This window comes from Armigeres subalbatus, chromosome 2 (assembly GCF_024139115.2).
Source record: "Armigeres subalbatus isolate Guangzhou_Male chromosome 2, GZ_Asu_2, whole genome shotgun sequence".
In the NCBI taxonomy this organism is placed as follows: Eukaryota; Metazoa; Arthropoda; class Insecta; order Diptera; family Culicidae; genus Armigeres; species Armigeres subalbatus.
The window spans coordinates 231,049,017-231,076,860 of NC_085140.1; the positions used below are offsets into that span (position 1 = coordinate 231,049,017).

A 27,844-nucleotide genomic window follows, 5' to 3' on the forward strand; every position below is an offset into this window, starting at 1 on the left:
TAACTTTTCTTATTATAAACACCCACATGTAGCGCAGTGTTATAATGTTCTCAATTGGGGTAAATCCGACACCTTCCTTCGAATCATGAAATACCTCTGTTTTATTGGACTTTTCATTTGCAATGGGACTTGAGGATTGAGTCTTCATGGAAAATATGCAAGTCGTAAAACAATATATTTATTGTTTAACAGTATATTTATTTTTTTGGCTGGTTGGAACTGCTTAAAAATGAACTGAAATCAAATTTTACCAAGAAATATTGTCGTGATACCTCATGAACTGCTTAAATGTCCAAATTATGCTTGCATGAAATTTGAAATCCGGGAAATTACTTCATAGATTGGGAATCTGTAAAATATATTAAGATGATATATTAAGATATATTATACTCACTTTCCTCTACATTCAAAGTATTCTTACTTGTATAATTTAAAGTCAAGCAAGATCAACTAACCTCAACTAATCTATTTGCTTTTTCGTTTTTTAAATGTTGCACTAAATGATATAGAATCAAAATAATCCGAGAACTTATTCAATGATTACGAGGCATAGAATATAATCTTTTCCTCCCAGAATCACAAACAAATGTCTTGGAATTTGATTATCTCTTTCTCAATTAGAGTCCACCCCGTCTTAGAGACACCCTCATATACATTAGTTACGAAGTTGATGATTTGGTAGAATGTTGTCTGACCATGGAATGCCTCAGCTGGCATCTGGACCACGATGATAATTCAAAACAAATTACATTCACTCCGCGTTAACTATTTCTATACCGATTCAAAACTAAATAGATGTGCACTGTGTGATAAAACGATTGCAGCTGTATACCGCTATCCAATTTATGAAGAACCGATCTTACCCCTCTAAGCTCTTGAAGCTGCACTAATAATCCAATCGACTAAGCGATTTTCTATTCCATTACAGTCAATCTACTTTTGACCATTTGAAATGCAAAACATCTCGCTGTGTGACCAAAATCAAAGTCAGTGGGTAATACGAAGAAGCAAAAATATCATGTTATTGTAAATTTATAAAGTCAAGAAGTTGAAACTCGATACTTATATTAGCAGGGCAAAGTATATCGGGATACTTAAGAATCTATAAAATGTGATTTGTTCGTTTATCTTTAATCGGGTGTGATTAATTTTGTTTGAACATGTCTTGGTCACATAGTCTTTTGCGTGGTGGCAGCGAGCCAGTTCGTCTGCGATTACTTCTGGTAGAACCAGCTCCAGCACGACGAGGATACACCGCGCTGCTGGTAGCTGAAGCGTAGTGTTGAAATGGCGTTAATTCCAAGAATATATTTATTATTCTCCTTCCTCGTGCTCGACGACGCGGTCTCAATCATTCGCCATTGAATATAGGGTAACGGCTGTATTTTGGACCGGGCTCATATTTTGGACCACCTAGCTGAATTTTGCATTTATATCACACAAAACTAAATAAAACATGCAATATTTTAATTTTATTGTAAAAAGAAACTATCCATAAGGTATTTCCTACATTTGTTTCTTATAAAATATTGCAATTATTAAGAATATTTTCACGTATTTACCTATTCCGACTAGATTAGACCAAAACCAAGACGACATTGTAAAATGGAATTCAACTTTCAAAAGCTGTTAGTTTATTTGTACATAGATTTAAAACATGTGAATGATGTTGTTGACCTATTAGAACCTAATTGAAGCAGTTTCAGACCTGGAGCAAAACATTCCAAGTTTAAAAACAGTATTCTAAGGCATGTCCAAAATAGGTTTATTTTTCATTGAATCGAACATATTTTCGACATATCTTCTTTTTAAGTTCTAGATCTCTTGAACTTTTGCCTTTTTGCTACCAGAGGTGAGCCAGCCAAGAGCTGAAAGCCTCCTAAATGAAAACAATAATAATAAAAACTTTTGTTTTTACCAATCATTTATTTCTCTAGTATCAAACCATTCATAAATTACCGTTTATACCGAATTTATAAATGACCGTTCATTGATGTAAGTCCTTGAAAAATGTCTAATAAACCAACATGTAACTGTTTTCGTTATTTCCATACGAAAATAGTTAAGAAAGCTCCATGACAAAAAACAATCTTTGCTAGAGCTTTCCGTCCGTGCTGCTTGCCAATGGAACAGAGTTCCGTGTTCTACGATTATGTTTCGTTTGGAAAAATAATACGCAAGGAGCAAGGAAGAACCGAGCAATCCACTACTATCAAGGACGCAAATCGAACAGATCGGTAAACTACATAAAAAATATGGCAGGGTAGGATTGAACAGGTGCATACATTACGGCCATGGGCCGCACGTTTGTTTTGCTTTGAAGATGCTGTACCGAGTGGCATTGAAATTGATTAGTTTCAATACCCTTAGCTATTGGTATTGTTCTAAGCTTTTGAGTGCTTATAAAAATGTATTAACAAACAAATACTTTAAGGATGAAACGTCAAAAATGCTGAGGATCACTAATTTAATCTAATAGTAACATAACTTTGCAAGCAATTCAAAATTATTCGAGTGGTCCAAAATATGTTAAATAGGTGGTCCAAAATAAAAACAGGTGGTCCAAAATTAAATCCTACATATCTTCTGAATTTATGATATTTTGGTTCTTTCGGTGGGATTTACAAACATTTTTACCTACAAATCCTACCTAACATTCACCACTTTTTAGTTGCGTAGGGAATTGACCAAGAATTATTACAAAATCTAACTTTTATTCGAAAAACTGTTCGTCCATCTCCTAAAGTGGTCCAAAATACCTCCCTTACCCTATGCCTTTCTTTCTGTGTCCATTCAATCTTCAAGGGACTGCGTTAGTTTCCTTTGTGGTGGGTCACAGACAGAAGGAAAGGATTTTACTTCTTGGTGCTATAATTTATGAACCGGAATACCGTAATATGTATTAATGAGGGGAGATGTTGTCATGTTATAAAATCCACACGTAGCGAAACGATGAAAAATGACGTAGGCTCGCGCTTGATGGAGTGCATAATTTAAGGCACAATGGGTGGCAGCGTGTCAGTGTTTGCTAATAGTCTTGATTAGTTAGCGAATATGTGATTGATTCACTGCATGCTTGCTTATGGGAGTAAGCATCTCGAGCTCGGGCTTTTAAAAGTACATAGTACCTACTTACTTGAATTTTCTGGGAACATTTTTTTGAATTTTTCAGAATCAGTTGTGTAGTAGAACTCAAACTTTATCGTTTTTGGACGATATTTATCTAGTTTCTCCAAACGATTAGAGTCCTCAAAACTTAATGGTTTGCCACTTTAAATGTCTACGCTTTGTGAGTTATGGAAAACATCAGTGTCATGCTCACACTTTTCATGGCAAACCAGTCCTACAATAATTTCATCTACATACCCATAGCACACCCCCTCAGTACCAACAGTACTAGGTCAACCTCTGTCTCTGCCTGCAACCAAGCACTTTGTTTTGGTGACAAGTCCATCTCCATCGGGACAAAAGTCTCTAAGACTGTCCTACGATCGATTCTAACGCCTCATCGCCATGCCCTCCGGAAAAATGTTGGACGACAAATGTTTGAGCACATTCCTCACATACCGTGTTGATATATCATGTTTGACTTTATTCAAGTTTTTAATGGCCAAGTTTTTAATGGATTCAAATGTGTCATGCACAAAACGCTTATAAGACTGATGGTCATCTATAGACATGAAACTTGGACCATGCTCGAGACGGAGTTGCAAGCACTCTTTCTTTCTTTCTTTGGCGGAGTACAAGAATACGGTGTGTGGTGGCTAAGGATGAATCATGAGCTCGCCCAGCTCTATGGCGAACTCAGCATCCAGAACGTAGCTAAAGTCGGGACGGTACGATGGGCAGTGTATGTTGCAAGAATGCCGAACTGCAACTCTGCAAAGCTGCTGTATTCCCTTCCGATCCAGCAGGTACAATAAATCGTGGACCGCAGCGAGCGAGGTGGGCTGACCAGGTACATAACGACTTGGCGAGCGTGGGGGACATCCGAGGATGGAGAGATGCGTCCTCGCACCGGGTATTATGGCATCGCATTGTTGGTTCAGTATTATCTGTTTAGTTGTAAGCTAAATAAGTGAATGGCTAAGCATAAATATAAGCCACCAGTAAAGCTTCTTGTGTGTCGTGTTCGCACTTTGGCGTGTTTATCGCCCAGTCCCGTCATGGAAGATAGAACGCAGAAGCATACTGCTTGCGACGAGAAAAGTGCAAAGCTTATCTCGAACAACAAGTATTTAAACAAGGACGCCGGCACTCCACAGAAAGTCACTAAGAAGAGAAAACAGCAGCAACCACTGTTTCAAGAAAAATCACACGATCAGAAGGAGAAGTGCCCGCCCGTTTTTTTGTGCACCGACCATCGGAAACTAATCGCACGTTGTCTCAAGCGCACCTCTCATCACTGTGTCGAAGGTGTGAAGCTAATGTCCCGGCAACAGGCTCCTCAAAGCTGTGTTGCGTGGTCTCGACGACGAGATTGAGAAGGAACAGAAGTAAGCTCTAGGGTGCAGGGGTCTGAAGCCTTCCACCTTTTTCAAAATCCATCGGAATAGCACACCCCGTGACCAGCTTTACTTGGTCCACCTGGAGCACGGTGCAACTACATTGAAAGATCCAAGCTCATCAAGACTATCAACAGCATAGTGATCGAGTGGACCAAATACAAGGCGGTGCTTCCAGACGTTACTGCCACCGCAACCGCATCGACGCGGTGGTGACCACGAAATCGAAGAACACGAGCACGAGGTTGATGAAGCGGACCCCAAGTGCGCCAACTGTGGAGACAAGCACTGGACCACCACAAAGGCCTGCCCGAAGCGTGCGAAATCCACATGAAGGTCTCTACAAAAAATCATCCAAACCGGAGCTTTCTTCATCGATCGACGACCGAAATATTCTGGAAATTTCGCTCCTCCCCTATCGAACGATTGCCCATCATGGGTCAACTCTCGCTTCCCGAGCAGGAGCGACGACCACGATAACAGAAATTAGTATGAACTTTAGGCATAACATGCTTAGGTATTTCAATACCAAACGAATAATAATTTGTGATGCGTTTGGTATTGTAATAACAGAGTATGTTATACCTAAAGTATTGTGCATATTAATTTTTGGTATTATTTTTGGTATTTTACCTCTTATGCAAGGCTAAGTTGTTCATAACAGAGTATGGTATCAATATCAGAATGAGGTATTATTGAGTGAATTTCTCCTGCTCGGGTTCAATCGAAATTGCGTAATATGGTGCGACGATAAGCTGAAAGGCCATTACACCATCCCGAGCCCTGGCAGTCCCATCGACTACCAGAGACATTCGACATTATCTGAAGACATTGAAGAACAGCTCAGCGTCATCCAAGATGCGCTTTCTGAAGCTCGTGAACAACACGTACCATAACGGCTCGTCAGGTAAGCAACACCCTAACCTTTGATATTGGAAAAAAAAGTCATCGTTCGGTCGTGGGCACCATGGGGTATCTTTTAACAGGAAACTGATGTTGTCATTTTGACAACTGTTTTTTCTATAAATATAATATTTTATGCTCAATATCAAACCAAGTAGATGCATCTACTTTTTACTTCGAACCAGTTAAACCTCCATGAGTCGATGTTATATGACTCGATATCGACTCATAGAAGCAAATTATGCCTTATTAAACAATATTTTCTAAGTAACTGTGATGGTCCCTTGAAACAGCTATCCAAGGATTTCATATTCCACTGGGGGCAGCAGGGACTATGTCCAAGGGCTTGACGATCCCTCCCCAAGCCATCTGCGAGTTGTGGCGCCTGCCTAGGATGTGGTGGGGTTTGACAGTGGGCCCTGTAACCTCTATAAAAAGTTGCATGTTTCCGCAAGTAGGCTCCGCCAGAGCGACCGTGTGCCGCTCAAAGCGCACAAGCCCAAGTCCTGGTGTTAGGTGGGATGCTAAACAGCCCTGACACGACGGCCCTCCGACGAGACACGAGGTTTGCGCAGGCCCAATAAGCCGCATGGAAAACCAATAATTACGAGCAATATAAGAGATAATGCGACTCGATATAATCGGCAAGGACCTAGGCGACGAATAAAGGATCACGATTGGAAGCTTGGAACATGGAACTGCAAGTCGCTAGGCTTCGCAGGTTGCGATAGGATAATCTACGATGAATTACATCCCCGCAACTTCGATGTCGTAGCGCTGCAGGAAATCTGCTGGACAGGACAGAAAGTGTCGAAAAGCGGGCATCGAGCGGCTACCTTCTACCAAAGCTGTGGCACCACCAACGAGCTGGGAACCGGCTTCATAGTGCTGGGAAAGATGCGCCAACGCGTGATTGGGTGGCAGCCAATCAACGCAAGGATGTGCAAGCTGAGGATAAAAGGCCATTTCTTCAACTATAGCATCATCAACGTGCAGTGCCCACACGAAGGGAGATCCGACGACGAGAAAGAAGCGTTCTATGCGCAGCTGGAGCAAACATACGATGGATGCCCACTGCGGGACGTCAAAATCGTCATCGGTGACATGAACGCTCAGGTAGGAAGGGAGGAAATGTATAGACCGGTCATCGGACCGGATAGTCTGCATACCGTATCGAACGACAACGGCCAACGATGCATAAACTTTGCAGCCTCCCGCGGAATGGTAGTCCGAAGCACTTTCTTCCCCCGTAAGAATATCCACAAGGCCACATTGAAATCACCCAATCATGAAACGGAAAACTCAATTGACCACGTTCTAATCGACGGTAAATTCTTCTCCGACATCACGAACGTACGCACTTACCGCAGTGCGAATATTGAATCCGACCACTACCTCGTCGCAGTATGTCTGCGCTCAAAACTCTCGACGGTGATCAACACGCGTCGGAGTCGTCCGCCGCGGCTTAACATTGGGCGGCTACAAGACGGTAGACTAGCCCAAGACTACGCGCAGCAGCTGGAAGTGGCACTCCCAACGGAAGAGCAGCTAGGCGCAGCATCTCTTGAAGATGGCTGGAGAGATATTCGATCCGCCATTGGAAGCACCGCAACCGCTGCACTAGGCACAGTGCCTCCGGATCAGAGAAACGACTGGTATGACGGCGAATGTGAGCAGTTAGTTGAGGAGAAGAATGCAGCATGGGCGGGATTGCTGCAACACCGCACGAGGGCGAACGAGGCACGATACAAACGGGCGCGGAACAGACAAAACTCGATTTTCCGGAGGAAAAAGCGCCAGCAGGAAGATCGAGACCGTGAAGAGACGGGGGAACTGTACCGCGCTAATAACGCACGAAAGTTCTATGAGAAGTTGAACCGTTCACGTAAGGGCTACGTGCCACAGCCCGATATGTGTAAGGACATAAACGGGAACCTTCTTACGAACGAGCGTGAGGTGATCCAAAGGTGGCGGCAGCACTACGAAGAGCACCTGAATGGCGATATGGCGGACAACGGTGGCGGTATGGTAATGAACCTAGGAGCACGCGCGCAGGACATGCGACTTCCGGCTCCGAATCTCCAGGAAATCCAGGAGGAGAACGGCCGACTGAAAAACAACAAAGCCCCTGGAGTTGACCAACTACCAGGAGAGCTGTTTAAACACGGTGGTGAAGCACTAGCTAGAGCGCTGCACTGGGTGATTACCAAGGTTTGGGAGGATGAGGTTCTGCCGCAGGAGTGGATGGAAGGTGTCGTGTGTCCCATCTACAAAAAGGGCGATAAACTGGATTGTAGCAACTACCGCGCAATCACATTGCTGAACGCCGCCTACAAGGTACTCTCCCAAATTTTATGCCGTCGACTAACACCAATTGCAAGAGAGTTCGTGGGGCAGTACCAGGCGGGATTTATTGGTGAACGCTCTACCACAGACCAGGTGTTCGCTATACGTCAGGTATTGCAGAAATGCCGCGAATACAACGTGCCTACACATCATCTATTTATCGACTTCAAAGCCGCATATGATACAATCGATCGGGACCAGCTATGGCAGCTAATGCACGAAAACGGATTTCCGGATAAACTGATACGGTTGATCAAGGCGACGATGGATCGGGTGATGTGCGTAGTTCGAGTTTCAGGGGCATTCTCGAGTCCCTTCGAAACCCGTAGAGGGTTACGGCAAGGTGATGGTCTTTCGTGTCTGCTATTCAACATCGTTTTGGAGGGAGTAATACGAAGGGCAGGGATTGACACGAGTGGTACGATTTTCACAAAGTCCGTCCAGTTATTTGGTTTCGCCGACGACATTGATATCATGGCACGTAACTTTGAGAGAATGGAGGAAGCCTACATCAGACTGAAAAGCGAAGCTAAACGGATTGGACTAGTCATCAACACGTCGAGACGAAGTACATGATAGGAAGAGGCTCAAGAGAGGTCAATGTGAGCCACCCACCACGAGTTTCTATCGGTGGTGACTAAATCGAGGTGGTTGAAGAATTCGTGTACTTGGGCTCACTGGTGACCGCCGATAACGATACCAGCAGAGAAATTCGGAGACGCATAGTGGCTGGAAATCGTACGTACTTTGGACTCCACAAGACGCTCCGATCGAATAGAGTTCGCCGCCGTACCAAACTGACTATCTACAAAACGCTTATAAGACCGGTAGTTCTCTACGGACACGAGACCTGGACGATGCTCGTGGAGGACCAACGCGTACTGGGAGTTTTCGAAAGGAAAGTGTTGCGTACCATCTATGGTGGGGTGCAGATGGCGGACGGTACGTGGAGGAGGCGAATGAACCACGAGTTGCATCAGCTGTTGGGAGAACCATCCATCGTTCACACCGCGAAAATCGGAAGACTGCGGTGGGCCGGGCACGTAGCCAGAATGTCGGACAGTAATCCGGTGAAAATGGTTCTCGGCAACGATCCGACAGGAACAAGAAGGCGAGGTGCACAGCGGGCAAGGTGGATCGATCAGGTGGAGGACGACTTGCGGACCCTCCGCAGACTGCGTGGTTGGCGAAGTGCAGCCATGAACCGAGCTGAATGGAGAAGTCTTTTATGTGCAGCACAGGCCACTCCGGCCTTAGTCTGATGATAAATAATTAAAATATTCCACAAAATTTTTCAAAATTCAATATACCAAAACATTAAACAGTTTCTGTGATGTTATTATGTAGAACTGTATTAAAAATATTGTAAAAAGTTCACAAAAAATCTAGCAATTCCGTATAAACCCAAATCTTGCACAAATTTTGGTATGAGACAAATAAAAAACAAATCTTTTACTACACAGACATACATGATGCATTGTGCACAGTCTCTTCTGATCAAAACTAACCTGTCGCATCAAATAGAATAGAAATCTTTCCCCATGAGCTGCATTTCTTTTGTATGCCATTCAAGTGGCGGCGAAAACCATTTAATCAATTATACTAATTTATTGTAACAACATCAAGCTACCCCTATTCACTCGTCCAGGAAAAAGCGCGCTCCACTTTGCGTGTATGTCAACTTACATTAATCCATTAGAGAAGCCGCGTGCTCGGACGGAATATTTTTTCGTATTTCTTGCAGCCTTTCAGAACTTTACTGACAAGAGGAAAGAAACCTTGTTTTACAAGAAAAGCAAAAAAAACTAGGCAACAATTACTTTGTAATTTGAAAGACTTCTGACCGATTTTCAGAAAGTAAGACAAATTGAAAATTTCCCACAAGCAATAACCAATTCTTTTTCTCGTCATTTCTATTGCAATGCAAAACTTCGGGCAAACATTCAAAGCTTCTGTCCAAGTTAATCATTCTTCGCTCTGAAAGATAATTTATGCATGATTTCGTGTACTACGCAAATTAAATCCACTTTGTCCGATCGGTGACTCGTGTTTGAAACAAAACAGTACTGCTGCTCGGTCAATGGGAACAACAGGGGCCTGAATATTTGTACAATTTGATGATGACATGAAACTGAAACCTAGAGCGGCACCATGTGTGGGTTGTTGCACGGATCAAAATAAGAGAAGCAAACCGTATAATCAAGACAAATCACTGCATAATTCTGTGATAATGTATCAACATTTGTGCTCGCATATGTGTGACAGCAAGCAGACGTATAAACGAGAACAGCAAAAGGCAAAAGTTAATGAGCTTAATGCATTCTATTTTATCTTCGTTTCTTCCCCAGATGCCTCGGACTGAAGTCGCCTTTCATCCAGTTCCGGTCGGAGTTCGAGGTGCTCTCAAATAACAGCATATCATTGAACCTCACAGAAATACGACACAAACTGAAAAGTGTACAAAATTTGGACCACTTTATACGTCCAGTGGATAACGGACGAAAGGATGATGGCAAGAGACAGCTTCTTTCTGGTTCTCCATCGACTGGTGTGGTCAATACGCTTCCTAGCAACATGACGATTACATTTCTGACCACAACACCACCATCGTTTGTGAATCATTTCGAAATAACGACAGAGCATGGCTATTCGAACGACATAGACATAGAAAGGAAAACCTTTAGCGAACATATGATATCTGATGATAGCAGCAAAAAAGAAAGGAAGTACATCATACCGTTGGCATTGAAGACTTCTTCAAATGAAAAGGAAAAAACATCGTCCATATTTCATGGATCATCGACCAATATTGACGATCTAAAGCGTCATATTTTGATGCTGCAAAACCTGACACAGTCCGATAAGAACTTTCAGAGCAAATTTGTGGTTTTTCCTTCGTTACAAAAGAATGGGACGGAGTCGTCAACAATCACTGCAGTACCGGCCACGACAACTGACCCTGCAACAACTACAACTTTCCGCCCTCCTTTTCATCAAATGCCAGTACTACAAATCAAGGAAGATCAAAATGTGGTTAAGACGTTTCCTGAGAAGTTTACACGACTTCGTCCGACGATCAATATGCCAAAGCAAATCCTGCAGAACTCTCATGATATATTGTCCGATAATAAAGACGACATGTTCAAAATGGAAAAAATTACAATAGTGCCACAGGTTTTCTTACAAAATGACCAAACTCCGGATTCCATGGCAGATGAAGAGAATAATAACGATAATTACGGCCACAATAGCGACAGAAAGAAAGAGATCAAAGGAAATGACGGAGAGAGTATCAAGAATAAAAAACCAACGCCGCCCGTCCATCAGGGCAGCAGTCTCAGCAGAGAAGGGACAGCAGAGGAGATAAGTAATAAATCTCCACTGTCGGCCACAATACTACCGCCAGCACGGAAACTCGGACGCAACAACAAAACCACACTGACGGCATTGGCGTCTAGCACGGTACAAACAGTCAGTGCCGCCAAAGATGCTGAATTTGATAATGCCCCTACACGTGGCTCCAGCAACGTACGAGGAAACGGCAAGAAGCGAAATCGGAAAAATAAAAAGCCATCCGAACAACCAATTAACTCCAATCCGGTTCAAGATATCCACGGTGTACCGAGCCAAAGCTCAAACAAGACCAAAGCCGGCAGAAAAGGTGCTAAACGGCTTCAAAGGCTCCAGCAGAAAGCATTTATGTTGCAGCAATTAACATCCAGCTCGTCGACTGTTGCGCCTTCTCCTGCAATGACCGCCACCAGTCGAAAACTTTCGCGCTTCCGCCGGGCCGACCGGGCCACGAACAAAGCTCTGCGAACTCAGCTGGAACATGCCTACGCCAAAGATAGTACAATAGTTCCAATATACGGATCAATTAACGGATCCAGTGTAAGTGCCATAACCGGTCTAGGTAGCAATAGTGTTAGTGTTAAAAATACCACAGTTTTTTCAATTGATAGCAACGATAATAATGGTGGCAATCACAGTGAAAAAGATATAATCAACATAAACCCGGACCTATGCCACAAAGTGACCGGCTTGAGTGGAGGGCAACAGAAGCTGTGTGCTCAACATACCAGTGTCATGCCAGCAATAAGCCGCGGAGCGAGAGCCGCCATCCAGGTAAGGGATCAAATAGTTCTATATTTCTCATTTATTTGTAAACTCAGTATGGCCTTTTTTTTCTAAATGACATATTAAATTTCGTCCTTGAAAATTGAAACCGCTTTATTCAATATATTGTCTTCATTCAACTGATGTGGCAAGCAAAATAACCATACTTTCTGTTTCTCATTTGTTGGTTGAAACGATTTGAGTGGAAAAAAAATCATGAAACAATTTTTGCTTCATATCAAATTTGTTTCTTCTTGTATGACGTAGTAGAAAATTACTAATTGTAACGTATTATTTCAGGAATGCAAGCACCAGTTCAAGCACCGCCGATGGAACTGCAGCACTATAGAGGACGACACCGTTTTTGGACCCGTTTCAAATATAGGTTTGTAGACTTACTACCATCAACACACCGTGACGCGGTCTATCCTATCAGGTTTCCTTTTCGTCGTGCCGCCTTTGTGGTTCCCACACTACATTCTTTGCTCGAGTATTATACAGACCGCCAATGGGCCTAAGCTACCTCTTACCTGCTACTGCTGATGGTCTCTCTGTCTTAGGACGCCACTCAAATCACGGTCCATTCATCTGAATGTGTGTCGGGAGATGATTTCCTTACTTATTTTCCCTGTTTCTTGCGGTCAAAGAAAGTGTCCTTGAACTGTGACATAATGTGTGATATGTTTGTGTGTTGAGCCTCCAGAAGAAAGCGATGAATATGTTATTAAAAATGTTTGAATATTTTTCCTCTGCTTTGAACTGCCTTCTTTAAAACATACCTAACTGGTCGACTGATTCCAAAGAATCCTGTATCAACAGACTTGATATTGAAGTCAACATTTTTTAGACGATACGATATGACAGTGAAATGACGGCCTTTTTGATGTTTCCTGGCGTTGTATGGACAATGTTCAGGCCATTCGTCACCTGCATGATTCGGTAGCTTGTTGGGCCTAGCAAAGCGTTTATCTGTTTTTATAGATTGAAACAATTATCAATAATGTTTCAATAAAATGTATGTTCAAATTAAATTTAATGAAGGGTGCTTGGTGGCCTTGTGTCACTGCTTCTGCCTCATAAGCAGGAGATTAAGGGTTTGATCCCTGGCCCTTTCCAATTTTCCTATTAGATAATTTCGTTAATCATATAACTCAATCTCTTTGCAAATCAAATTCTCATTGCTAGCAAGTATGATTCTAAATATAGAATTGTTATAAAAAGCTGCCTGTTACTTAGTAGCAGTAAATAAAATGTTTTTTAAGCCAAGTTTTCATTTTTTGCATTCGTATAACATGAGATTGGTTGTATACTATTTCGCCGAAAAACACTTCGCGGAATTTGTTTTCGCGGTACGACATTCCTATCAACTTTCCGAAACACGTTTCGCGGAATGCACCTTTTTTTCGAAAGACATTTCGCGGAATGTACCTTTTCTCCGAAAATCATTCCGCGGAATGCCATTTGGCAGAATTCAATCAGAATAATTATCATTGAAATAGTTATGGATTTCAGCTTAATTACATTCAATCTGGGTTATATTCTTTTGGATTGTGAATTAATGCAATGAAAGAAGCCTTCTTTAAATAACCGCAACCGGTCGTTATAACGCAAAGTGAGGGGACAATACCTTCTTGAAATGGACACGTTTGCTCGGTATAATGCTACGTTTTGACAGGGCAAGTGAATTGAACAACTCAGTTGAATTCAACTGACTTGCCAAAAGTTGAACACGTTCAACTTTCTTTTCGTTCAAGTTAATTGAATTAAGGTATTTACACGTTCAGTTCGCGTTCGATTCAAGCGACTTGCTCAATTCATTTGCCTTGTCTAAACGTAGCATAAAGAAAAGAAAGGAGGTAGTCCCTTCTATGAATTAACGCATCGGCCCGGTAAAGGGAAAAGATAATGCCTACTTTGAATGGATGCGTTTGCCCTAGAGATTTGTAAATTTCCTTCAACCCCGGACCGACCCGAACCCGGAATAATTTTTTGATCAAACCCGAACCCGACCCGTACCCGAGAATGTTTGCATTCGTAAACCTGTACTCGACCCAAACCCGACACAATTTAAGCCCGCACTAAAGTCTTGTCCGAAAATTCAAACTAGACATTTTCGGTTTAATTTTTAAATCGAAAAAAAATGGAAGCCCACATAACGAACTAGCCTCACAATTAACAAAACTGAATAAAATAATAATAATCGGACCGGATCGGTTTTATCTCACAAACCCGTACCCGACCCGAACCCGATATTTTACCTATTTTTCAAACCCGAACCCGAACCCGTATAAGGCGAAAGGATCTGATAATGTCTTCTTTAAAAGAACGCGTCTTCTCGGTATAAGGCGAAGGGAGGGGTAATGCCTCCTTTGAATGGATCCATCTGCCCGGTATAAGACGACAGGAGTTGATAATGCCTTCTTTAAGAAACGCGTCCGCCCGATATAATGTGAAGGGAGGAGTAACGCCTTCTTAAAATGGGTGCTCCTGCCCGCTATAAGGCGAAAGAAGTTGATAATTCCTTCTCTAAAAGAACGCGTCTGCTCAGTATAAGGCGAAAATAGGAGTAACGCCTTCTTTAAATGAATGCATCTGCCCGATATAAGGCGAAAGGAGTTGATAATGCCTTCTTTGAAAGAACGCGTCTGCCCGGTATAAGGCGAAGGGAGACGTAACGCCTTCTTAAAATGGGTGCTTCTGCCCAGTAGAAGGCGAAAGGAGTTGATAATTCTCTCTTTAAAAGAACGCGTCTGTCCGAGATAAGGCAAATAGAGGATGGATGAATGCTTCTGCTCGGTGTAAGGCGAAAGGAAAAGAACCGTCTGTCCGGTATAAGGCGAAGGGAGGAGTAACGCCTTCTTTGAATGGATGCATCTGCCCGGCATAAATCGAAAGGAGTTGAACGCTTCTTCTCGGTATAAGGCGAAGGAAGGGGTAATGTCTCCTTTAATTGGATGCATTTGCCCAGTATAGTTAATTAATTCCTTCTTTAAAAGAACGCATCTGCCCGGTATAAGGCGAAGGGAGGCGCAACGTCTTCTCTAAATGGATGCATTTGCCCGATATAAGGCGAAAGGAGTTGAAAATTCCTTCTTTGAAAGAACGCGTCTGCCCGGTATAAGGCGAAGGGAGAAGTAACGCCTTCTTAAAATGGATGTTCCTGTCCGGTATAAGGCGAAAGGAGCTGATAATTCCTTCTATAAAAGAACGAATTTGCCCGGTATAAGACGAAGGAAAGGGTAATGTCTTCTTTAAATGGTAGAATCTGTCCGGTACAAGGCGAAGGGAGGATGTAATGCCATATTTAAATAAATACGTTTTTTTCGGTATAAGGACGAAATGGTTTATGTAGATAAAATCTCATAATCTGCTATTTAATGTGTCCACATAACATAACAATAGAATCCAATAAACAATACAATTTTATTTCATAATCTATAAATGACTTGCATCTATTATTGCAAACTAATGTAAAATGCATTCAAATTTGTTAATTTAAAAATGGCATAAAATCGAATTTAGCCGTTTTCAGTATTTGAGCCATCATATTGGCTGCTTGACAGGTTTCCTGCTCGATTGGCTGCTGTTTTTTGACAGTTCGATTGGCAGTACATACCTATCCGTGTTTCTATTCAGGCCTCTAATCTGACCCATCTGCCAGATATTATAAAGGATTTGTAAGCGGCAATTGAACTTTTGAAAACTACTTCTACATATTCTGGGAGACCTTCCTTAGCCGTGTGGGAAGATGCGTAGCTACCAAGCAAGACTATGCTGAAGAAGACTGGGTTCAAAGTCTGGCCCGGCCTAGGAAAGTTATCAAAAAAAAATTAGCTTCTATAGGTACAGTGGGTCCAAAAAGTATTCGTCTAGCTGCATATTTTTTAGTAAGATGTAAAACTTAGGCGTGATAGAAGTGAAATCAAAAAACTTTCTTCTAAATTTGGTAGAAAACTTATCAACACATGATTATTATTCAAAAACAAATAGAAATTTCAATTACTTTTTCTTGTATGTAAAGAATATCTAAATTTCGTCAATTTCGCTTGCTCAAAAAGTATTCGTCTATTCAGAAAATAATCGAGCGAAACACGAATATAATAGTTTTATTCGCATGTAATTACAATAGCACACTCTAGTGATGTCTAGCAATATTTTGTCAATACTCAATGACAGATCAAATAATGTTTTTGTTTGTTTGTTTGAACTTGTAGCGGAAAACAGAAGCACCATGGGTGGGAAAAGTAAAAAGATGAGTCCAAATGAAAAAAAAACTTGTTCTACGCCTGCATAATTAGTGCAGTTGACTTATGACTTTGCATGGAATGTGGGTAGACCAAGGGTAGCAAGAATTCAACCATTTAATTGGGGATTGGTCGCATCAGCGCCACAAAAACCTATCAAAATAAATAACAGAGTGCTCATCAGCGATGGTAAACTGATATCGATGAGCGATTTATTGTGCGGAAAATAAAAAAATCCTTAAAAACGAGTTCACCCATATAGGCAAGTGAGTTGGAGAGAAGAAGTGCTCAGATATGAACCAATACGAACAGAAATACTTGTAAAAAGTATGGGTATAATGGGCGAGTATCACGGAAGAAAATTCAAGTGAGCCATCAAATTATCAAAAACAGCTCGATTTCAGCTAAAAATATCTTAGGAAGAAGGATGACTTTCGGAATCAAGTCATGTTATCTGACGAAAGCAAGTACAGCATATTTGGATCAAATGGCCGATGTATGGTATGGCGGAAAAGGAATATTGAGATACAGCCGCAGAATCTCTTTCGAGCAGTAAAGCATGGTGGGGGCTCCGTCATGGTCTCTGAGGTGCTTGAGCGCAACCGGTGTGGCAAAATTTCACATTATTGAAGGAATTATGTATCACAAAATGTTCATCCGCATTTTGAAAGAAAATTTGAACTCTATTGCTGAGAAATTAGGCTTACAGGGAACATACATCTTACGAGATGATAATTACCTCGAGCACACAGCCCAAAGTACTAAGCTGTAGCTACTCTATAATAACCCAATCAACTCAAAACGCCTCTTCAGAGCCAAGATATGAATCCAATTTAAATCCATTTGAAGGTTCTGGACGACAAACTTTTCGTGAAATTCGTGAAAGTCATATTTCCAAGAACAACGAATTGAAATTAGTGTTGAAAGAAGAATGGAAGAATATTTCGTCCCCCGTTACTGCTAATTTGGTCAGTTCCATGCCACAAGAACTACAGCCCGTCATAGATACACAGGGGAATCCAACGAAATATTGAATTCCATTCTACAACTCCTGTTTTCGTTTCAAAAGCGTGCTAAACCTGAATAGACGAATACTTTTTGAGCCCGTATTTAATGAATTGTTAGGTTATGTTACCTTTGTTTTTGTTATTGTTTTATTTTTCTGTTTGATTTTTAACAATAAAGATGAATTGATTATTTTGTTACACAATGTAATCAATAGTTTTATTTTTTTGAGCTTACAAGATTCTATTTTTGACATTTTCTAGAAAATGCACAGCTAGACGAATACTTTTTGGACTCACTGTATATAAGTTTTAACGTGTGAAACTTCTCAGGTAATAATTATGGAAGTGCTGAATGAACATTAATCTATTATGATATGGGAATGCTAATATCATCTTCCAAACTTAGACGCACATGTTCATGATAGAATTAGAGGCGAAAGTATAGAATTGATAGTTCCGTTAGGATACGGCAGGCATGAAGAATGTTTTTATAGAAGTCGATTTGAAAGCGAGCGGAGGGTAATATTTGTGATGGCACATATCACACGACCTTCCTTCTGTCAAGCTCCCGTATGAAGGGGGAAGGAAGAATATCAGTGTGGAAGCTGATATACCTCCACTGGCAAAAGGAAGGTGGTTTGATTTGCTCATATGCCATCGCGTGCGGAAGGATTTTCTATCGACGAGTGCTGTCTCCAAATTTCTAATATGACATCAGCATTTAGTCGAATAGGATTTTTATTGCACAGTTCTGTTTTCTCATTGCGTCCGTCTCGTCGCAACCAACTTGGCTGCCTCGGAGAGAACAAAGCAGAGAAAGGCACTGCTGCTGTACCGTCGACCAATAACAGCATAATTAATCTATTATTAAAAATATTACGCGGAAATGGTACATTCCGCCAAAATTCATTCGGCGAAAAGGTACAAACCGCCAAATGTCGTACCACGAAAAGTTACAAACCACCAAATGTTATTCCGCGAAATGTTCGACCGCGATAATGAATTCCGCGAAATAGTTTTCGGCGAAATGTTATACAATCCATGAGATTAACACGTTGAAATTTGTATGCCCAAAATTTTCGAGAAAATTTCTAATCGATGAACTTCCTAGACCAGGCCAGAAGTTTAATCCAGCATAGTCTTGCTTGTCTTCTTCTTCTTGTTGTTCTAGTTTGGGAGGTGGTTTTCTTATGCGCACCCCCACCTAACTGGACCGGCAACGCAGGCCATATGCCCAACCTATTCTTATTTATAGCGGAAGGTGGGGAGACTTGATCATCCCCTGTTCTATCGAGAACTAAAGTAGTTTTGTTCTAGCGTATTTTTTAGTATAGCTCCTCTAGATAAATGACCTTTATGTGATGAGTTATTTTTTGGATTGACAACCTTATTTATTCTGCAGGGTGGTTTATATGTTTTGCCCTTCCTAAAGATTTTTATTATTAACTATGCAAAATTTGAACAAATTTTCATTACAATGACCAAATGCTTTCGTTTTTCCACAGCACAAAGCCATGAATATGCTTAATGATCTGTACTGATGAAAAATGTCAACATTCCATCAAAGTTTTAGGATATTTGGATTTGAAGTTATTGCCTCAATATGGGGACACTTGATCCCAAATTAGTCACCCATAAAATAATTCGGCGAAAAAAATTAAAAAAAATACAAATCTGTTCACAGGCTTCTAATTTTTTGTAGATTTGACAGATTTGATGAAGGGTTGGCAGGAAAAAATATTTATTGCGTAGATGTAATAGAAGGGAGATCAAGTCTCCCCAAATTTTAAAATTGCATGTGCTGTCGAATTCAATAACAAAAATCGTTCATGTATACGCACAGAAATTCGAAAATTCCGCATATTTTGAAGGAAAAATATTTAAAAAATCTGAGGGCACCTTTTCAATTTTATCAAAGCAAGTTCTTGTAGAGGGATCAATTTCACCCGAATGTTTTTAAAGTCGATTTTTGACAGCACTCCAAAAAATCTATTGTGTATCAATAACAACAATAATTTAAGGACTGTCATACATCAGTAAAGTTAAATACTATATTTCTTAGAGAGTCTGTGTGGAAATCGCGTATGTATACTTATTTTTGGCTGTAGTCTAAGGATGGATCATTGAGCCCTTGGACATAGTCCATGCTGTCCCCGAAGTAGGCACATGAGTATATCAAATAAACAAATAAACATAATATGTTGAAAATTCTTTATTTGATCGGGAGCTAAAGTTCAATTAAGCCACTAGTGATTATTTGTCTGGTAAATAATAATGAGTAATAAAAAAATGTTACTTTCGAAGTAGGATTGTAAATTACTGTGTTGAAAATGATAAATTGAGGTGAAATTGCTTATATTTTGTTCAATTTAAGAAAAGGAAATAATAAATTCCGCTGAAATATAATTAATAAATAACGTATACCGTCTGGCTCCAGGAGCATAAAAACCACTTATAATTCATAGAATTGCTTGGATCCAATACCATCAAATCGTCGAATAACGAAGAGTTTCTTTTGCTTTTATAGTCAATGAACCATCAAATGAACGTTTTTCAATGCATGGTAGATTTCCGCAGACATGCTGTTATCATTCCCTAACGTTGTGAGTTGTTCTCGCTGAACTCACAGTTCTTTGTGTATACATACATACTTTAGGATAAACTTCAACCCCTCTGTACATGTTGATGCCGTCTGCGGGTTGCTTACAAAATGACCCACCCGCTCCGAATCCAATCCAAGCGATGATATCTTTCTATCTAACCGTATCTTGCATGAATGGAAAGCAAGAACCATGAATAGCACTGCTGATCAAAAACAGTCAATCCTAGTCAGCCCGCATTGAACGCAGAGGAAAGTAAGTTAAGGATAAATGCAGTTTCATGCTCCGCATTTATTGTTATACGATATGAGAGGGATCTGTCATAACGTAAACCGATTATAAATTAATCCCGAGGAACAGATTCAAACGCAAACAACCAAAAAATATTATCTTTTCAATTAAAATCCGATAGGTTTGCTGTAGAACTAGCAGAGAAACTGAAACACAAGCATGATCAAACGGAAGTCAAGCCGACCTCACGTTACGCAAAGTCATCACCGAGAACTAACGACCTACTGCCTACATAAATGACGAATGTTTGCCTCTTCATAAGAATGCCGCTTCTTGTTTATTTTGAAACGAATGGGCTCGGTGTTAAAGTAAAAGGGCACATCATTTTCGATACACCTCAGACTTGATAAAATATGATTTCGAAGTGTATACTCTTCTCTTCTTTTACAATGGCTCTACACTCCTACTGGAATTTAGCTTGCTTTCCGACTTGTGTTCTATTTGCGTTTCCCCAGTTAATTGTAGGAATATCTATCTTGTGTGACAAGTACAATGGATACACTATCCCGAGTAGAAGAAAATACCACAATAATATCAAATAGTGATGTGATAGCAAAATGAATAATAGGCAAGATTGATATATGAGACATAAAGATGTTGAGGATATCAGATGTTGAAACTAGTATGAAATGATCAATAATACGAGCTACTAGTTAGTTCTTATCCATAGCGTATGTTGATATTTCTGTGCAAATTTTTAATATTTTGAAAATTACCAACACGAAAATATCGTAGACCGTAGGCTGGAAGTGCAAAATTCCACTACTAGGGCATAGTATCATGCTAGTTCTACTATCAAATTAACGGAAATTGTCCATGTTGTATACAACTCAATGCACACTATGTAAATTATTTAGGATAATAATTACTTACCGCTACCTCCCTCAAAGTGACTTTTCACCTCGCCCTAAATGTGATGGTTTTTTTTTTTGCTAATGATCTATTACATGCATTCATCTCTTAGACTATGTATTCCTTATTTACTTTGATACATTTTTAGTTATCATTATTATTATTACATTTCAATTGCCTCTGGCAGTTAGAATTTTTCCTCTGGTTGAATTGAACCAAATAGGATTTAAAATGTTTTCAACATAAACTAAACTTAACCTAATTAATACTAAGGGTACAAGTGGCTAACTAAATGTGATTGTATTATTGACGTTTTTCGCAAGCCTATTGCTTAGGTCGATTAACTCATAGCCTCATATTGAAAGCTTTCGATGCCAACCAACACCTACATTTGTACCTATGTGTGTCAAAAGCACAATGATAGTCAATTACGACGTGGGAGATCCTCTCGACCGGACTTGGGATTAAACCACCCAACACTTTTTCCCCATAGCTCTACTATACAAGCTGGGATTATCCAACACAGGAATATCATGGACTTCTATATTATTTGTATGTTTACCTAAAAGATTGCAAACTTTTTTACGTTAACACGCACCCACCTTTTACGTTCAAAATTAAAAATGACACTTTCTCTTTTAACGCTCTGATTCAGTTTTAAGCGCCTAAAAACTTTTGCAGTTGCAGATCGGATTTTAGGTTGAAATTTGAAACAGCTAGTACTACCTCTAATCAGCATATTTCGCTAAACTGACGATCAGAATCTATATTCTTTCTGTTGGGCGATGATGGTTGAAAGCAATCGCAAGGCACAGTTATGCTTACCAGATGGTATCCTTTGGGAGGACATGTCCTCCTTTTTAGACAATGTTCTCCCGTCCTCCTTCAAGCCAAAAATGTCCACCTTTTAACTTCATACATTTATTATATCACACAAACAGCAGCCGCTAAAAAATCTACATATCTTTAGAGTTTAGAGTGAATGCATCTATCAGTTTTCGATTCTGGCATTATTTTTACCGTATCCTACAAGTCAACGGATTGCTCGGTTGCATTGACTACTTCACGACAGCAAGATTCCTAAAAACTTGAGGTGAATCGAAACGAACTTCGCCGAAATTTCACGGAGTTTATTATTTTTATTATTTCGTTTCTTATTAATGAGTTCCAAAATTAAAATTAAACGATAATCCGCGAAATTCCGAAATAAATTTAAGGCATTACCCCAATTTGTCGCCTGAAGGGTTCCGAGTTATCAACTAGACTGTTTAAAACGGTTTCTGAAGCGTTTTGAAAGCAAAACCATTATAACACCACGCTTTCATCCTATGTTGCCACTCAAAAAAGCTTCTGAATTATTTCTAGAGAGTTATGTCTTTGTCCAACTTATTTCCTTAGGGTTTGCCATGAAGTGTTTTCTAAACAAAACTTCCGAAGAGGCAAAGCATCCACGGAAGCAAGTTTCTGATTTTGAAGGCAAACTTCTGAGATGGTTTCTCTTTTGCTCTTGCTGGTTCGATGTTTCAAAATAGAATTTTCTCCATTCTCCATAGTGTTCCGAATCTATCGGAAAAATACTTGGAGACCTACCAGGGCTAATTCCTAGTCACTTCATAGGCTCTGATCATATAGCTCTCTGAAAGTTCTATATAAATGGTTAAGAAATGGTTGGTATCAAAGACAAATAAAAAAAGTGTCACTTTTCTTGACTTTCAGTTGCTGCTGGATAATCAATTACTGCGTACGTAGGGTCAAAGAATGGTCCTTGTGTTGTTCAAAAATATATCGATATTTTGTTTCCTTTTATTTCCAACTATGATGCACGAGACTTGAAAAAAAGTTTGGTATTGTATACCATTAATGAAGAATGTTGCCAGAAAATCTGTTAAATATTGTAAGAAATGCTAAAATATAATGTTCAGAACATTTACCTAAAACCACACAGTAAAAATAAATACCTTTTCATATGTCCTCCTTTGCAACCACCGATAGAACCAAATGTCCTCCTTTCAGAAAAAAAAAATCATCTGTAAGGCACCTAGGCACAGTAAGACAGTCAGATTCCCGATGAGAAATCTATAATCACCGTTGAACTCAAATATTTTACATGTGGTCGTTTCGGATGCTCTCGAATTAGAAATCCTATTAATTATTAATTATTATAATTATTACGCGAAACAAATAAAATTGTCTTATGCATGGATTAGCAGTGCAAAGATAACATTTCTATATATTGTATAATTGCAGTTCGTGGAGCCCTCCTTAGCCATGCAGTTAGATGCGCGGCTACAAAGCAAGACCATGCTGAGGGTGGCTGAGTTCGATTCCCGATGCCGGTCAACGCAAATTTTCGGTTTGGAAATCGTATCGACTTTCCAGGGCATAAAAGTATCATCGTATTAGCCTCATGATATACGAATGCAGAAATGGTAACTTGGCTTAGAAACATCGCAGTTAATAACTGTGGAAGTGCTTAATAAACACTAAGCTGCGAGGTAGCAATGTCCCAGTGTCCCAGGGAACGTAATGCCAATGAAGAAGAAAGTAATTTCAGTTCAGGCAAGCAATTTTTGGTTCGGGTGTATAAAGTTCGCAACACGACTGTTTCAAAATATATACACCTACCGCCGTCCAGGGTCGCATAACAAAATCGGTCAAAAAGGTCTCTTGTAATTCAGTTTCCTTGTCCTCAGATACATTAAATCTACTCTACAAGCATTCTATGTGGTTGAAACAGTGACACATTGTCACCCCCGACGACAGTATCAATAATCCTGAAGAAACCCCTTGGAAAAGCCCTAAATGGACGGAAAAGTCGGAAAAAGATCAAAAACATAGTGTTACAAAGGCGGTCGCTTTTCAAACTCTTAACCAGCAAATTCGTTATTTTGAGTTCATTTAATATACAGGGGTTAGACAGAAAGGTTGAGATAGGTAAAATTATGTCAAAATTCAAATCAGCATAACTTTGCGTATAATAATCCGATTTTGATAAAACCAGGACCATCAGAAGCGGACACTTTTCTAGTCCCCCTGCAAAATCTGAGATTGGTCCTTGGCCACTGGAACTGTTCCGGGTTTTCCGAGAGTATGTTCAAGATGCTTTTTTCCACTGCTTGTCATTTTATGTGACATTTACTTTCATCATGTTTTATGCTTTCTCGAAAAACTAGAACTAATATGCCGACCAATGGTGGCTGTAGATCGAGAATCCATCTAATCTACGCAGAGATATGGCCATTTCCGTAAAAACGGTACCGGGAACATGATGAAATGATATCAGATCGGAATAATGCAAATATGAATATCTGACTTCATGGCTTTGCGAAACGATGACTACAGAAACATTTCCAGCATGATAGTCTCCACTGCCACCCTTACAACAGGTTCCATGGGCCTTCCAGGAGGGACCGGTTTTGGCGCCATCTGAAACCATGCATATATGGGTGACAAAATTTATGTTTTCCCAAGACGATGAATGTAGGATTTTTATTAAAGATACATTTTGAGGACTGTAAGATTCTCTGGCCAATTTGTAACAGGTTCCGGGTGTTCTGCGAAAGTGACATTTGTTCAGGGAGTATGGCCAATCCCGTACCGTTTTCACGAAAATAGCCATATCTTTGCGTATATGAAACGGATTTTCGATCTGCAGCCAGCATTGGTCAGAATATTAGTTCTAGTTTCTGGGGAAAGTATAAAACATGATGGCAGTAAACGTCATATAAAATGACAAGCAGAAAAAAAAATGGATTTTTAATAAACCCTCGGAAAACCCGGAACATCCCCGGTGGCCAAGCGCCGATCAGAGGTTTTGCATGGGGACAGTATACTAGAAGAATTTGCGCGTCCGATGGTCCCAGTTTCATCAAAATCGGATCATGCTACGCAAAGTTATGATGATTGGAACATCGACAAATTTTTGCCTATCTCAACCTTTTTGTCTAACCCCTGTATGACATTAAAAAATACGAGTTTCACGAAACAAAAAAAAAATGAGGTCCGAGTTTTCGCCATTGTGCGACGAGGGGTCTTGAATCGTTGCGCACACATAGTTTTCAATTCCTTTCCTGCTAAGTCAAATATTTCCCAAAATAAATCCTGAAGAAAATCATATTCCATCCATTACTATCTTGGACCTCCTCTATAATCGTTTTTTTTTGTGTTTTCGTCAATCATTTTCTTTTCATAACGTCCTTTAGGCAAATGTCCTATCAAATTATATTCGGTAAATCGGTTTCAAAGGTTTTTTTTTGTGAAACATATTATTGAAATTATTGTACGCTTTTTGCTAATTGCAATGCATAGCGAAAGACACCATCATAGCTCGATTGATTAATCTGGATTTTTACTCGCTTGGCTTACAAAAAATATCGTTGTCCACTGTCGCTACGTAACCGGAGTATGAAGGGCACTTCTGTTCCCATTGCGTTTCAGTCACACTTTGTAAATTGTATAAACTAATTAACATGATTTTCAATCCGTTTTCAAACGCAAATAGTCGATCACTCCGGGATAGACGATTCCAGCTGTGTAACGTGATTGAAAGAGCAGCTAATATTCGATATACAAGTAGGAAGTACGAGCGGAAAAGTATAACACAAAAATCATAGGGGTTTGCTATGAGATCCAACAGTTCTGCTACTGGGTTTGGACAACTCTACTGCGTGCAGAGGAAATTGTGAACCAATGGCCATACAGAGCGGCACAAAATAAAGGAGAAACTCACCATAATCTAACACATTTCAGTGACGTGACGAATCAGATATAAGTGAACATTTACCATTTTACCCGAAGGGGTAACGGGGAGAGCCCTTAACACACCATAGATGAGCTGGCCGTAGCTGACGGCAACATATCGGCAGCTTTTTGTGCATATATAGGTTATGCTGGAGTTGCATATAGGCACTATCCATGGAAGAGAAAATATCAAACTCAATTATAAACAGGAAAAATATAATCTCAATCATCGTAAAGCAGAATCTATAACATGTGCTGGGAGCACGCCATCAGAGGCCAGCTTGCGGAAGAGGAGGAGAAGAACCATGATAGAGCTGCTCACATCTCAAAGGTACCGACGCGTTTGTTGTAGGAACACGAATGAAGAAGAGAATAATGTAAAATGTTGATGATAAATTACATAATTGCAATGTGATTAACGATTAGAAGAAAAACCTGCACATGCCGCCTTAGTTTTTCAGTAATTATTAACTGGTAAATATAACATGGCATGCAGTGTTACGAGATGGAAAAATGATAAGAAAAAATAAGTTCATATGCAATTAGACCAAAAGCGACTTATTATGCATACATAATTATAATACCTGATATGTTCTAATATAAAATAGAACTATCAGGAAGACGTAAAATTAAATCAAATTTACAATATTTACGTTTTATTGAAGATTTAGAGATTTCCATGGTTTTGAAGGATAATCTTCTGGTATTCAACTCAAATCGGCACAGAAATCGATTATAATCTTCCTGTGAAAGAAGTTTATGATTGGAAGAAGTTTTCAGCAGCTATGCAGCAAAAAGCTTTAGGAGAGTGCTACTATTATTAGGCCACACTAATGTCAAACAGAAGGGGAATTGACGATATGCAAATCGGAATTTGATAAATATGATGACGAGTGTAAAGTTTGGTGCATCATCGGTGAGGAGGGTTGCTTCATTAGAAAGCGAACGAAAAAATAGCAACTCAAACCCTCCGAGACAAGAGCTGCATGACGTCGTCAGTACCATCGTAATATTTCCATAATGTCTACCATACGTCCGGAACAAATTAGGGATTTACAACCGCTTTTGTCATGCGTTTTTGGGATGGATAGCATTGAGATTTTATATGGGAAAAAGTTATTGCCTTTGGAAGGGGAGGCTGAACATGATTTCAAAAAGTAAAACTACGTTGTGGGTAAAAATTAGCTTTTCAATTTAATAGTTGCAAAGAAAATTAACTGAATAACATGTGTTTGGGAAATATAACACAAATAATAAGAAAATGGATATGTGCAGGCTACAAACAAGAAAAAAAATTCTCACTGGGTATAGTAACTAACCACCTTTGTCTTGGTAATATCGTGCCTTGAAAATCGTTGAAATTCATCTGAGAATAGTTATTTACGCATTACTTATTTTATTTTCTCAGACTAATGTTGGAGTGGGTTATCCAGTACATAAAAGTCGTCTCCACTCAGCTCGGTCCATGGCAGCAAGCCACCAATCACACAATCTACGGAGGGTTCGAAAATCGTATTCCACCTGTTCGAACCACCTTGCTCGATGTGCACCTCGCCTTCTTGTGTCAGTTGAATCATTATCGACAACCAATTAAACCGGGTTACTATCCAATAGTCTAGCTACGTGTCCGGCCCATTGCAGTCGTCCGATTTTTGCGGTGTGAACGATGAATGATTCTCCTAGCTCTAAAAGCTGATGCAACTCGTGGTTAAGTGCCCCATGAAACTCAAAACTACAAATCAAAATCTTCTACATAATGTACATATATACAAGTGTACTTTTAATGATAAGAAAATTATTTTGAGCTTTTTAGTGGAATGTCTTCACTTGTTAGACGAGTTAATACAATCCCATTGAATTCCACCACTTAATTGTATCTTGACAGATACGTATTTCGACCTCAACAGTAAGGCCGTCTTCAGTGTCTCGTATTTGACTCGACTAAGTCACAGACACAGAAGACGGCCTTACTGTTGAGGTCGAAATACGTATCTGTCAAGATACAATTAAGTGGTGGAATTCAATGGGATTGTATTAACTCGTCTAACAAGTGACTTTTAATGAGTTTAGCACCGCGAAAGCGTACGTTGAACGATGAGTTCGCGAAGTGTTTCGTATCGGTTGCAGATCCTGGTATTAAGCTCTATTGTGTATGGTCGGAAAATAAATCAATTAGTTTCCGATTGAACGTGTTTCGTATCGCCGCGTCCGGATCCGGATGATTATAAGTTCTGTTTTGT

General features: G+C 40.0%; 1 protein-coding gene across 1 annotated transcript in view; it reads left to right on the plus strand.

Annotated features, from left to right (window-relative positions):
- LOC134211870 (protein Wnt-5) overlaps window positions 1-27,844 on the plus strand; it is a 114,077-nt gene that overhangs the window by 46,322 nt on the left and 39,911 nt on the right. The window contains exons 2-3 of the mRNA XM_062689225.1: window positions 10,103-11,879; window positions 12,171-12,255. Coding sequence (XP_062545209.1) covers window positions 10,103-11,879; window positions 12,171-12,255 — 1,862 coding nt within the window. The remainder of the gene's footprint in view (window positions 1-10,102; window positions 11,880-12,170; window positions 12,256-27,844) is intronic.